The sequence below is a fragment of the Zonotrichia leucophrys genome, chromosome 5 (assembly GCF_028769735.1).
Source record: "Zonotrichia leucophrys gambelii isolate GWCS_2022_RI chromosome 5, RI_Zleu_2.0, whole genome shotgun sequence".
NCBI classification, from domain to species: Eukaryota; Metazoa; Chordata; class Aves; order Passeriformes; family Passerellidae; genus Zonotrichia; species Zonotrichia leucophrys.
Window position 1 is genome coordinate 52,544,496 of NC_088175.1, and position 14,617 is coordinate 52,559,112.

Consider the following 14,617-nt stretch of genomic DNA (forward strand, 5'->3'; position numbering starts at 1 on the left):
TGTGTCCATGTCTTGCTCTGAAGTCATGTAGCCTTTGTTTGCCCAGGTATTAGTTAATGGAAGAGCTGCTCACCTATAAATAGATGCTCTTTTTTCTTTTTAATAAAACTGTGTAGTAAGAGGGAAACAGTGAGATTTCCTGATGGCTTCTGTGATCAAATGGCAAAAAGTTCTAAGTGAAGAGCACCACAGTGCTGGTTTTGGATTACAGAGCAGGGCTTCAGAGTTTTTCACGTGAGACTTGTGAGTTGAAAAGCACTTTGAGTCTAGGAAGGTGGGATGCCAGAATTATTTAGTTATTAGTGGGGTGTCCCCATTTGTTTGTATAAATACATTGCTATTAATTCCCATTCTTCATTCACAAGTTCCTCCTGCAATTACAGAAGTTTAATGGTTAAAGATCTTTTCAAAACTACATCATTTTCTCCTGCAGTTTAAACTTCTTTGTTTTACTGAGATAAACATCTTCCATCTTCCTGTTTCAGAACACTTTTATTGAGTGAATAACCTCTCTTTTTTGTGTGTGTAGAACAGTGTATATTTTTACCCTGCCCCAATTTTACAAGTTCCGCTGGTGAAGCTGGAAAATGGGTTCTTGCTGTGACCTTTCAGTGAGTGCCACAGGGTGGGGGCCTAGTGCACGTTTGGCACTTTGTTCCCTGCTTGTCACAGGTGGCTAAAGCGTGCTTTTCTTCAATTTTATTAGCCAAAAGTTCAAATTCCAGTTTAATAAAGGAACTAACTGATCATTTGGCCTGTGTTCTGATTCAAAACCCATCCCAGAATGGATTGTGCAAGAAAAACAGTTGGGCCCTAGAGCACAGCTGCCAGTCTGCCCTCAACCAGAGCAAATGCTCATTTGGAGGCTTGGGTGCTCACCTAGGGCTGACACTGGCGTGGAAAAGATATAATATATATTAAAAAATATATATTTTTAAAATATATATTAAATTTTATATCTAATATAGATAATTACATAATATATATTATATATAAAATTTTAATATATTATATTATATATAATATAATAAAATTTTATTATATAATTATATAATATATTATCTATAAAATATATATAAATATACATATTATATATATTTTATATATTATATATTATATATTATATATTATATATTATATATAATTATATATAAATTATATATCATATAGAATATCGACATTTTATATATAATTATATATAATATATAAATTATATATATAATGATATGTATAAAATAAAATATATTATAATATAATATTCGTTCTGTATTATATATTATATATTTTATATTATATATTTTATATTATATATTATATATTATATATTATATATTATATAGTATATATTATATAGTATATATTATATATTATATGTTATATATTATATGTTATATATTATATGTTATATATTATATATTATAGATGGTATATATTGTCTATTATATTATATTATATTATGTATATATTGTATATTATGTATATGTATAATATATATTATTTGTTACATATCTATAATAATGTGCATAGATTATATATATGTATAAAATACATATAATATATGTAATATATATTATCTATTATATATATATTAAATGCATATAATATATAATACCAGATCTGGGGTTAATTCTGGTACAGGCTGCTGGGGATTTGTGGCTGAAAGTGTTCAAGGTGATGATGGAGGTAAAATTAGCCAAAGTGTGAACTTGGAATGTAATTACAGAGCTCTCAGAGTGTTGTAATTGCATTATATGGCTCCTTCTCTGTGCTGTGTCCAGCAGGGAGACTGCTCAGCTTTACATGTTGGTGCTTTATCAGCTGATCTGGAATTTTCAAGACATGTTGCATAATTTGAAAATAGTGCTGCAAGCCCTGTGATGGCAGTTCAGCACTGGGAATGTGCAGTTTTGGCAGGATTTGGGATATTGAGGGGAGCCCACTCTCCCACACCGTGCTAAACTTCGCTGATAGTGTTTCAGATGCAGAAGTTTAATATCTTGGATAGCTTTAAACCTTAATTTATTGAGCCCTGAGGCCAATAGAAGCAGAATTACTTGTTCTTGAGGGCTGGGGGCCTGGATCAGCCACATTTAAACTGTCTGAGGACAGAGAATTCAGGGTGGGTACCCTGCTTTAACAAAAACCCCAAAGTCAGGCTGAGCTTTGCAGTGGAGGCAGGGTTTTCCCAGCAGCTCTCACACTGATCTCTGCTGCTCACAGTCTGCAGCAAGAGTCCCTCTGATGAGCGTTTCTGGATCAAAGCAACAAAACTCTATCTCTAAATGTAATTTTAGAAAGAGGAGGAATGCTGCACTAGGCTTAATTGTCCAAATTTGATGCCAGAGCTATGGGAAGATGAAGACTGAACAGAGTCTTTTTGTTGAGAGAGAGAAAACAAATGAGTACAAAGGAAATGTCAGCCTACCATAATATTTTGATTTTTGAAATAATTTTAAATAATTGTTGATTTCTTAGATATTTATAGATGTAGCTTACATATTGTGGCCAGATTGAGAGATTTTGTTTTAGGAACTGTAATTGCTTTCTTACTAAAATGTGTCCTCACGGTCTGTAAATAACCAGAGAAATGGATGCAATTATATGACCCAATCCAGCCCTTGTTTAGCAGTTAATTTCTCCAGATTTCTATGAGCATTTGTTCAGGCCTACACAGATTTGGTTGTTGGTTTAAATCTAGCCAAGGCTGGTGGTGTCTTAATTGCTACCACAGAGCAACCATTTGGCCTGTGTGAGATGGATGTTGTCAAGGTACCTTCTGCAAGGCAGACATTCATCCACTGGGAATGTATCAAGAAAGTTTTCATTAATTGGTCCCTTTGTTGGCATTTGTGGCAGAGCAGCCAAAAAACTGAGTATGAACAGACACTGTGTCAGGGGGTGAGATTTATTGGCAAGTCTCAGTAAAAAGTGGTATTTACTACATAGATTGTAAGCAGGGGCAAAGGAGTTTCCTCCTAAGAACAGGCTGGCATTAAATTTACTGAGGTGGTTTTTTTTTGGGTTTTTTTTTTTTTTTTAAGGCAGGGAAATGTAACAAGAATCCAGCCTCAGTCAGAAGTTAAATAGGAAATAGCCAGTTAATATTTTCCTGCTTAATGTTGGCTGTCTTGCAGCTTCTTTGTAATGTGATGTGAAGTGTTATGATGGGCTCTGTGACGTGCAGACAGATTCACATCGACCTATGGATGTGTCAGATGAGAACACTTGACAGGTTTTGTCCTGACTTCATTTGCTTAACCTGTGGATAATGACAATTACAGCTGATAATGTGTACATGTAGAATAAAGCAGGACAAATGTTTTTAAACAGCTCCCAATTTCAAATAGCTCCCAATTTTGGGATTTTTATGTTCACGTTAATTTCTGCATTTTGATCTTGTCTCTTTGATAAAAGGATGAACTTCATTGTATTGCAAGGGACACACTGGTACTGATTTGTTCATTTTGTCTAAGTGCAGCATGATTGTTTAATTTTGTACAGAGCAAGGCTGTTTGCATGAGGCTTGCTTAAACCCATTTAAATTTTTTTTTTTATTGCTATAAATAAAAAGGCTTCTAGGCAAATTATCTGATTTATGCTGTGGACTATAAACTAAAATATAATCAGTTTGGACTTAATACTCTGAGGGGCAGAAGTTCTGATTCTGAAATTTGAATGTATTGCCTGTTGGATATTGAGCTTTGATAAAAGAACAAATGGATTGAACCCCCTAATACTGATAATGGGATTCAAAACTGCTTGGTGTTAATCTGTGCAGTTCCCATGAGGAGTCAAAGTTTCATCCTCTTGGATTCCCAGCCATGTGGCTGGGAAATAATGGCTTGGGTTTCTCTCTTCATCCAGCTGCTTCCAATGTTTTCCCCATCCCTGTTTTCCGTTCTGAGCAGCAGTGTCCAGCTCCCTGTGCCAGGACAGGGCTGTCGGTGCTGTGTCCTGCTCTCATGCTGTGTTTATCCAGGGCCACCTCCACCTCTGCCATTTCAGTTTTGTATGGTTTGCATCTCTTCTCTTTGCAGTTTTAATTCAGTTCTTTCATTCATCAAAAATGTGCTGCACCACATAGGCAGAGTGTTCTCTTTGTTGAGTTGGGATTGAATTTCTCTTCCCTGACCATTGCTGAGTGTCTTTCATCACTGCTTATTTTTTGATATAAATACACATCTTTTTGACACATTCCAGGAGGTGATGTAGTGTAGGTTGTGAAAACTGTCTTTTTTTAAAAAGGTAATTCATAGTTGGATGGAAATGATACTTCTCATTGCATTGCATGGATAAAATAATGTCTAGCTATAAAAATAATCTATGCCTAACATGGAGAAAGGGTTAAGGATGCTGAGCTACTGAGTTAATTTGAGATGTTAATATTCTATCATTTGCTCTTGCTTAAAGGTCAGGTTTAGTCACTAGATGTAGTTCTTTCAAAGGTAGAAATATTTGGTGTATCTAAGTAATCCTCTGGTAAAATCCTCCTATTGATTTACTCAGGGCACATCTCCAGCTTCAAATATATCCCTTATTCAAATATAGGCACACATCCCCTATGGAAATAAAGCAGGAATTCCAAACCTGTCTAAACTTGTCAGTTCAATTTAGAAAGGTGATTCCATGAGACTGTAGATGATTTCAGAGTTTAAAATCTTTAATAAATCAGGTTGTTTAGAAATTTACTCTAAGTGTTGGTTTTCCTCACTACTTAATGGTTACTTTATGACTCACAATAGTAAGTCCAGAATAATTTAAGTTGAATTTTTGAGCTCTGGTGGTTTCAGCATTGTTCTATGCCTGTCATTACTTTTGAATTTTAGAACCTTAAAAATGGTTTCCACTATGGGGAAAAAAAACCTAAATGGTGTATAGTAAAAATTTTAAAATCTGAAAATATTTCTCTAAAATAATCCTCTCAGAAGAGAAGGTCAAGAATTTAATGCAGCTGCATTTGATTCATCCTTTTTATATTACTTTTCTATTTTCTGCTGAAGATTCCTGCAAAAGCTTGACAACTTTGCAGTAAATATTGGAAAGTAGGAAAGACAAAGCTGTAGAAGGTAGAGAGTACTCTTTAGTTTGATCCTGAAAAAAAAATTTAGAACTGATTTCTCTTCAGTTTCCTCAGACAGAAAAAGCAGCTCTACACTTTACGTGGCTTACTAAAAAGTTATGTCATTTCAGCAGGGAGGAGTTTTTTATAGTTATCTGTGAAAATACACTGCAGCAATTTATTTTTTACTTACAAAAAAGTGATTTAAAATTTGGAAGCAGTAGTGACTTCCCTAAAATGAAGGCTCCTGGTTTGATGTACAGAATTAGGGATGTGGTGCATCTTTTGTTTTTGGAGTGAATATCCTTTATACACAAGGCAAAATAGCCACAGTAGTGTATTAATTAATTACCAAATGAGAAGGGATAGCACTTTTAAAACCTTTTCTAAATAACCAGCTTTTTAAATCTAGTGTGTGGAAAAGCAGCTGAGTAAAAATTTGACCACATGAAGTGGTCACATTAAGTTGTGTATTCCACAGTTTAGGAGGAGATTACAAATCATTACAAATCCAGTGTAAAACTCAGGCCTGTAAAGCTCCCACTGAGCTGGATTCAGCTGATCCTCACTGGGGCTGTCAATGTGTGTCTTTCATCAGTGCTTATTATTTAATATAATTATGCTTATTTTACACATTCCAGAAGGTGTTGTAGTGTAGGTTGTGAAAATTGGTTGTTTTTTTTTAAAAAGGTAATTCATAGCTGGATGGAAATCATATTTCTCACTGCACTCCACAGATAAAAATGTCTCCCATGCAAAACTGCAACAATGAATAGGGAAGAGGAGATCACCAAAATCCATCATCTCACACAAGAATCTGGTAACCAGGAGCGAGGGAAGGTCCCAAAAAAGAGCATGATTTGTGTCTGAAGGGAAAAGTTTTTTACAGAAAGGGTGAGAAAGTTCTGGAATGGCTGCCTGGGGAGGTGCTGGAGTCCCCATCCCTGGGTGTGTTTAACAAAGCCTGGATGTGGCACTGGGTGCCAGGGTTGAGTTGAGGTGTTGGGGATGGGTTGGACTCGGTGATCTTGAAGGTCTCTTCCAAACCAGTGATTCTGTGAATTTTGGGAATTCCCAAGGAGGTGCTGGAGTCACCAATTCTGGGTGTGTTTAACAAAGCCTGGATGTGGCACTGGGTGCCAGGGCTTGGTTGAGGTGTTGGGGATGGGTTGGGCTCCATGATCTTCAAGGTCTCTTCCAACCCTGTGAATTTGAATTCTGTGAAGTATTGACACCACATTGCTCCCTCTGAACTGGAGTACTTTTGTAAAGTCTCCTCTGTGTCTGAGTGGCTGAACAGAGTCTGAAACAACTGCAGAGAGGACATTTTGTGTGCTCTCTTGGAGAGGGAAGAGCAGGGCAGTTGAATCAAGAGTGGATTTTTGCTGCAGACAAATTCCTGGATTTTGATTAGCAAGCTAGAGAGTGGGAAAATAAGTCAGTAAGAGCAGAACAGTAAGTACATAAATCCAGATGAAATGGGGTCACTGGAATAGAAGAAAAGAATAAGAGGAGTATCAGAATAAAAGAGCTGATGTTTGAGGATTTTTCTTAGTGTAGATGTAGTTTGCTAAAGGCATTAGGTGAGAAAGGCCAAGAGAGGAAGGAGCAAATAGGTTCAGAAGGCATGGAGACCAAAATGGAGAGAAGTAGATAGAAATAGATAGATGTAGATGCATATTTTAATGAGTAGGTCTCCTACAATGGAGTTGATGAAACTGTTGTCTTTCTAAAATAAAAATTGCACATGCTGCAGAAACTACATTTCCCAAATCTGTAGGAAAGGAGTTAAGGGCTATGTGTTAAATCTGAAGAATAATTAATTTTCTGCATCAATTATTATCTTTCCACAGTACCTTTGTGTGTGGGGCTTCCTGTACAGTTCAGAATCATTTCTCAGTCAGACAAGGTCTTGGTGCAGCAAAGGGAAAGTGTGGCCAGTTTGGTGGGAGTGTTTTCCCAACATGGTTGGCAGGAGAGAAGCCAGTGTGCTTGAGTCTGCTTTGGGCAGTCAGTCAGCAATTTTTGTGTGTTTTTCTAAGAAACTGATCTGAGAAGGTGTAGACTTTGTGGCCAATCCAAATACCTAGAAGTTATCTATATAGAATACAATGACTTCATGCAATGACCAAGATTTTTTGGTTTTGTTTGCACCTCAGAATTTTGTCATCTTCAGTTGAAGAGATAGAAAAGGGAGGAATCTTCATGGATCACAAGTGTTCTTCAGCTGTATTTTTATAAGGTAGTCTTCAGGCTTGAATGCAGAGGGGACTTCAAGTGGAACAAAACCAGGATTTAGTGCACATGTGAGGTTGGATGGGCATCCACCTGTGTGTGTGCAAAAGCACCTGAGAAACAACCTGAGGTGGAAGCATTTTGCCCAGCCATCCCTACTGTTGTTGTACTGGGGATTTATGTATTGATAACTGATCATTACTGATCACTGATTTATGTACTGATAACACCCATCAGTGCCAATGACAGATCCATCCGTGAGCAAACAGACTCCAGGAGAAGTGCTCCTTTACATATGGGATTTTGTCAGCTACACATGTTACTAGCATTCTTTCCTTGCTAAAATGAATTATAAACTCAGATTCATTTAATCAGAAATGTGCTTAATCACTCTTAAAGCAGGTATTGTACATCTTAAAATCTGCTTCACATTTCAGTGCCCCAGCTGATGTTGGTATGAAGGGCGCTTAAAGCTCCAGAATAAGAGAAAACTGGTCTATGACACAGTTATCAGGTGGTAGGCCTGAATAGGTTGGAACTTATATTATATATAATATATATAATATATATAATATATATAATATATATTATATATATAATATATGTTATATATTTTATATATTATATATATTATATAGTATCTAATACATATAATAAACATAATATATATATTATATGTATTTTTATATTATATATGATATTTATTAAATTGATTATACTGGAACTTTCTCAACTTAAATGCTGTTCCCTGTTGCTCCATCACATCTACTGAGCAATTTAGAGGAGCAGAAAAAGAGATTACTGGAGATGAATTAAAGCTACAGGAAGATGGAGTTTTGAGGGTTCCTTTTCAGCAGGCATTGGAACCACTCAAGTCAGAATGCTCTGCTCTGCACAAATGAGAAAGAAAACGTGTTACCGTTTTAATTATTATTGCCTGTTTAACGTGGGATTTCTTGAATAACCATGTCCTTGAATAATCATTTCTTAACGAAAATGACACAATTTTGTAGCCAGTGATCCATGATTTTAAGTATTTGGAAGGGCTATTGATTCACTGAACTGGAAGAAATGAAAGATGTTCAGGCATATTTTCAAAAGTAGAATTACATGTAGTATAAATTATATTTGATCATGTATATTTTATTTACCATTTAAAACATAAAAAAAGCTGGGCACATGTAATGCAGCATTCAATTGATATGTGATAGCTTTAACTAAACATTGGTGCTTATGTTTAAAGCTGTTTTTATGTTTAAATATTTTTAATTTTTTTTTTTTAATTTTAAATCTGTGTTTGTGTTTAAGTATGTTTAGCTCTGTGGAGTGTTACAAGAGCTGCCAGCATCTCCAGCATCTCCTCTTGTCCCTGTGTCATGGTCCCCTGTGTGTACCTATTTCTGTTTGTGCTAGTCACTCTCTAGGTAAATTGTCCATAAGGCCACTGATTGGTGCTTATGTTTAAATATTTTTTAATTTTTTTTTAAATTATAAATCTGTTTGTGTTTAAATATGTTTAGCTTTGTGGAGTGTCATGAGAGTTGCCAGCGCCTCCTCTTGTCCCTGTGTCATGGTCCCCTGTGTGCAACTGTTTCTGTTTTCTAGGTAAATTGTCCATAAGGCCAGTGATTGGTGCTTATGTTTAAATCTGTCTTTATGTTTAAATACTTTTCTTTTTTTTTTATTTTAAACCTGTGTTTATGTTGTGTTTAAATACGTTTAGCTCTGCGGAGTGTCATGAGAGCTGCCAGCACCTCCTCTTGTCCCTGTCGTGGTCCCTATTTCTGTTTGTGCTAGTCACTCTCTAGGTAAATTGTCCATAAGGCCAGTGATTGATGCTTATGTTTAAATATTTTTTTAAAATTATAAATCTGTGTTTGTGTTTAAATATGTCTAGCTCTGCACAGTGTCACAAGAGCTGCCAGCGCCTCCTCTTGTCCCTGTGTCGTGGTCCCCTGTGTGCACCTATTTCTGTTTCTCTAGGTAAATTGTCCATAAGGGCAGTGATTCCATCAGCAAATTACCCAGAAAATGCCATCAGTGCTCACGGTGACACTCGTGCCACTGTGGCTCTGCCGCCCTTCCAGTGGGATAATCAAACTGGCAGGTTCCTCTTGTGCCCAGCGCCGTCCCCTCCCTTCCTTCGGCTCTCAGCTTAGCCCTTCTCCTTTCCTGTGCCCTCCTAGCTGAGGATGAGGTGCATGATGGATGGCTCCAAGCTCACCCCCAGCGCCCCAAACCTTTTTGTGCTGTTGTTTTTGGTTGGCAGCACCACCCCGACAAGCAGGCGGCGGGCGCGGCGGAGGCAGAGGAGCGCGGGCAGCGGTTCCTGGAGATCCACCAGGCCTGGAAAGTTCTGGGCAACGAGGAGACAAAGCAGGAGTATGACCTGCAGCAGCGGGGTAGGTTCCTGCCAAGGAGGGCTGCAGTGGCAGCAGCTCCTTATTTAAGCCAGGGGCTGGGAGTGGTGGTGAGCTGGTGTTTGAAAATGCTGTTCAGTGCTGAACGGAATGCTGCTTTCACTCCTGTCCTACTTTCAGGCCTGGATCCATTATTTATAGCTTGAGCTACACATACATCAGCTGCTGAAAACACAGAGTGATTTCCAACAAAACGTTAGGGGGCATTCTTCCTGATAGTTTGAATTATTATGGGATTTATACTGATTGCAGACCTTAGCCTATTTTATTTTAGAAAGGTAGCTTCATTAATTATTCTTAATTTTAAGTTTTATGCTCCGTTTTGTTGCAGTGTTTTAGATGTAAGTATTAATCCATCTACACCTAAGTGTTCTTTGTGTATGAATTTATAACCAGAACCATTAGGACACGTTGTGGGTGTTAGGTATCGTTCATAATTCATCCACAGTCTAAAGTAGCCTTTCTAAAGCAGGTTTGTAAATAATATTTCAATATAACATATTAACCAGGCAGCTCTAGCACGCATTCCTTTTTATAGCTCTCAGAAAATAGCTTCTTAAAACAGTGACAGGCTGTTGTGAGAAAGAAAGGGGGGAAATGTAGGTCAGGTCTGTCACACATGGGCTACCATTACATGAAGTGATAGGCTGTCTTTCTGCTCTGGCCTCGGGATAGGAGTCCCTCAGCCTTCCATTAGAACCTTCAATAAATGTATATCCACCCTCCATGTTAATGGGGGGAGTCAATAATAGTGGCTTGCCCGTGGGGAAAGCACTCGGTGGCACTCTGCAGTGACACACTGGGGCCGGCATTGACGTGGAGCCACCACCACTGCGGAATGTGCTGATAAAAGGCCACTGTCTGTGCAGCTTGTTATTGAATTCCTGCTTTGTGCCCTGGCACACCATCAGCCCCTGGCCCTCGTGCTGATTTTTAACTCCCCACACAGCTCAGAGACACAAAGGCACCGTGGCATCACTGCAGGGCACAGAGGTACACAGGGGAATCCTCCACCTAAAGGGCTGCAGTGGGTTTGGTTGGTTAATTGAGATTTCCCTGATAATGTGCTAATGAGTGGGGTGGTTTTAACCAACCAAAGTGTTGGTTAATCACTGGTATATTCACTAAGTCATTTCCTTGATATAGGATTAGGAGAAACATAAGGTACGTTTAAAACTTTACAAGGGTACAAAGAAAAAATTATTAACAGTAACCAAAAGAAAAAGGAATTAGAATCAGAACAAAACTTCTAGGACACTTCTCGTGGCTCACCACTTCTGTGAATGCCTCCCATACAAAACCACCACAATAACTTGTATTTCAGGCTTCAGAGAGGGGGAGGCGTGAAAACAGAGTTGTGGAATAAGTATTTTATGGAAAAAAATTGAATCTTGTTCTATTTGCAATGTAAACAGAATTAAGATCAGACTTAAATAATTTTCTCATCTCAAAGTTATTTTTTAAATGCCTGAAGGTGATGTCAGAACAGGAATTTCTGCTGCCCAGCACTCTCATGCTGTTGTACTCTTACCATTGTAATGTTGGTTGTGCCTTCTCTTTTCACAAATTGTATGGGCAGAGGAAAAAGGAGATACTAGAGATAACGTTGGGAATCTTTCAGTATCTGGTGAGTTTTACCTAAAGCTTAAATTCAAACCATGGAGTTCCATTTTGCCTGGGCCAGGTTCATCCACTGGAGCAGAAAGCTACATCAGGATCTTGTTTTCCCTTGGGATTTAAGGACATACAAATATGTCCTTAAAATTACAAATTACAGTCAAAACTGATTTATAGATTAAGGACATACACATATGTCCTTAATCTATAAATCAGTTTTGACTGTAATTTGAAGATTATCTATATTTTCTGCGATTCTTTTGCATCCAGATGAGTTTTTTGAAAAGCCATCTCAAGATTGTGTAGGAAAGACTTGGTAAATGAAGGACTCAGGCTGTGCCTCAGGCGTTGGGTGATGGGACATTCTGTTTTAGCACAGAGGGTGCCATTCCCAGGGCCACACCTGACACACATGTGCAGGAACATTCTTTCCAGCATGTTCCCTGGCAGCAAAATGATGGGGAGGCAAATTCTCCTTCTCTGAATGCCTGTCAGGCTCCTTCTGCAGCCACAATTCCAGACAAATTCATGGGCACTGCCATAAAGGCTGGCAGAAACAAAGGGATGGAGGCAGCAGCTAAGGGGAATAGTGGTGAGAGAGAGAATGCAGCAAGTTAAGGTGCAGAGGGAGGCCAGGGAGCAGGATCTGAAGGATGGCTCTGTGTGTGTTTGTTTGTTTGTTTGTTTGTACCTTCTTGTGTTACACGAACTCAATCTGAACTGCTTGGCTCAGAAGTTCAGTAGCCAGAGAAGTTCCAAGGAGATGAAATTCTGTGGGGCTCTATGGTTTTAATTTTCTTTTTGTTGGAATTGTTGAGAATAACAAGTGAAATGTGCTTTTATAGCTTAATACTGCTTTTCTCTGAAGGCTTCTCAGTAATCTCCTAATTTTTAGGTGCCTTCAGGCCATGGAATTAAAGGGGAAGGGAAAAACCACAAACTGTTCAGAGGTTAGACTCAAATACTTATCCAAATTTTTCTGATCTGGAAATCCTATGAGAACTGCCTTTTTGTATGTTTTCTGAAATTTTTTCCAATTTTTTGGTTTGCCATATAAGAATACCTTTTTATGATGGTGAATCTTTTGCTTACAGTCCCTATGAAAAATTTGGGGGCTGGAAAAAAAAAAAAAAACTGCATAAGAAGTTACCTATGAAGAATGGACTTAGGGTTTTTTGTCAATAGATTTTCTTCTTAGATTTTTCCATTCTTTGTTTGATATCCCACTTAAAAAAGACGAATATGCAGTTAAAATCAGGCTTGACTCTGATAATTACCAAAAGTTTTTTGTGTGGATAAAACCCATTTCACATTTTTCACATTAGAAATCCCCTGAACCCCATAAGTTCATGCTTTTGTGACACAGCTGGAAAAAAGGAAAACTTCTCAACAGAGCCAGGGAATCACAGGGGCTGGAAGAACCTTCCCTGTGCAGATCCATCTCCCACCTCAAGCCAGTCCTCACTCAGCCTGGCTTTACTGTCTCCAAGGGCGGAGATTCTCGAGCTGCTCTGGGCAAAAAACAGCACAAAAAGTTGTACTTAGTGTAAAGCAGCTCATTTTGTAACACCTGGTGATTAAAGCGGGCTTTGCTGACAATAGCAGGGATCTGCAGAGTGCCAGGTTATGCTCTGTGTGTGACAGAAGTGGATGTTCCTTCTCCAGCCACAGATTTGTGGCTGCAGCCCCTCAGCTGGAGCACAAGCCTTTGAACTCTCTGGAGTTAAATCTCATCTGCAACAAATGCAGCAGGATTGTTTTGGTATTTCTGCATCTCTTTGTTATGAAAATTCTCAACGTGACTTTGTTAAAATTTGAAATTAAAGTAGGTGTGATTGTTTTAAATTGAGACAGCAGCTAAGAAAAGACTCAGGAAAGTCAGAAGAGTCTGAAAAGACTCAATTTTAAGTAATTGTTTTAAAACTGAAAAGCCTATTTAAAAAAATTAACTTGTGAAAGCATCCAGTGAGTATGTGGTGATTTTTATGCAGAGTAGATACTGTGAACAGTATTTGACTGACAGTACATATCTTAAAGTTTAATTGTGTTTGGTTTGAAAAAAAAAATCAATCCTAAGTATGTATGCCTGATAAAGAGCTAGAAAAATCTTTCAAGTATTATGACTATTTTTACTATAACCATAAACTGTTAAAAGGGTTGAATTTCCATTTACTGCTTGCAACCCTTTTCCCTAAAACTCAGCCTTAAATAGCCCAAGAAATATTTATTGTATCTCCAAGTGAAACTTAAATACCTTTCCTCTTTTACAATTTCTGAATGACCCAGCAAGGGCTCTAGTAAAGCTTTACTGAACCAAGCTGCTAATAGTTATTTAATGTTGTTCTGTAGCCTGAAAGAATCTCAGTAGATTTTTCCTTTTAATCTCTTTGAATTGCAGGCTCATAAACCTCTCTGATGAGCCTGCCAGTGTTTTCTTAGATCCTGCAGTTGAGACAATGGAGCTGCAGAATCCTTTCACCTCTTGTTGTCAGACAAATCCAATAGATGGCAAAGCCAGGCAGGCTGTGCTGCTGGGAATTAAAATTTGTTTCCCAAGTTCTGCTGCTCACAATTCCCCCTGGATGTTCAGGGTGGGTTTCAGAAGTGACAGCTCTGAAGAAAACTCAGCACACAGAATTTTACAGCCTGAGCAGACATCACAGAACTCAGCACTCAGTGGGACATTCCCTCTCTCTTTGGGGCTGGGAGGGAAAATGGGACACCAGTTTGCTTCAGACAAGCACCAGCAAGGAGCCATGGTTGTAATAACAGTGATACAGATGAAATAAGGAAGGGCACAAAAATCTGAGAGATATTGGGTTAGATGTTCTGCTTGCAAACTCAGACTGGGCTGTGCTTCTGTTTTTAAATGGCTTCCTCTGTTTCTGCTATCTCAAGGTGTATTAGGCTGGGTAATGGCTTTAGTAGGAGAGCTAGAAAATAAAAAAACTTTGTTCATCTGTGGAAAATGTTCCTCCTGCTTGAACCAGCCAGGCAAATAAATGCAGTGTGCAAAGCTGCCTGACAAGAGCTGGTACTGGATCATGTGGGAAGTCAAGAGTACTAATAGCAAATTTTGGTTTTTTTTGAGATAACCAGATTTCAGACTTCATAGAATCACAGTCATAGAATATGCTGAGTTGGAAGGGACTTAGGGGGATCAGTGAAGGCTGTGCACACCCCAGGAATCACACCCTGTGCCTGAGAGCATTGTCCAAGCCCTTCCAGAGCTCTGCCAGGCTGGTGCTGTGAGCTCTGCCCTGGGCAGCTGTGCCAGTGCCCAAAC

General features: G+C 38.3%; 1 protein-coding gene across 2 annotated transcripts in view; it reads left to right on the forward strand.

Annotated features, from left to right (window-relative positions):
- DNAJC24 (DnaJ heat shock protein family (Hsp40) member C24) overlaps window positions 1-14,617 on the forward strand; it is a 34,830-nt gene that overhangs the window by 15,950 nt on the left and 4,263 nt on the right. For both annotated transcript variants that reach the window (XM_064715620.1, XM_064715621.1), the window contains exon 3: window positions 9,564-9,696. In XM_064715620.1, coding sequence (XP_064571690.1) covers window positions 9,564-9,696 — 133 coding nt within the window. The remainder of the gene's footprint in view (window positions 1-9,563; window positions 9,697-14,617) is intronic.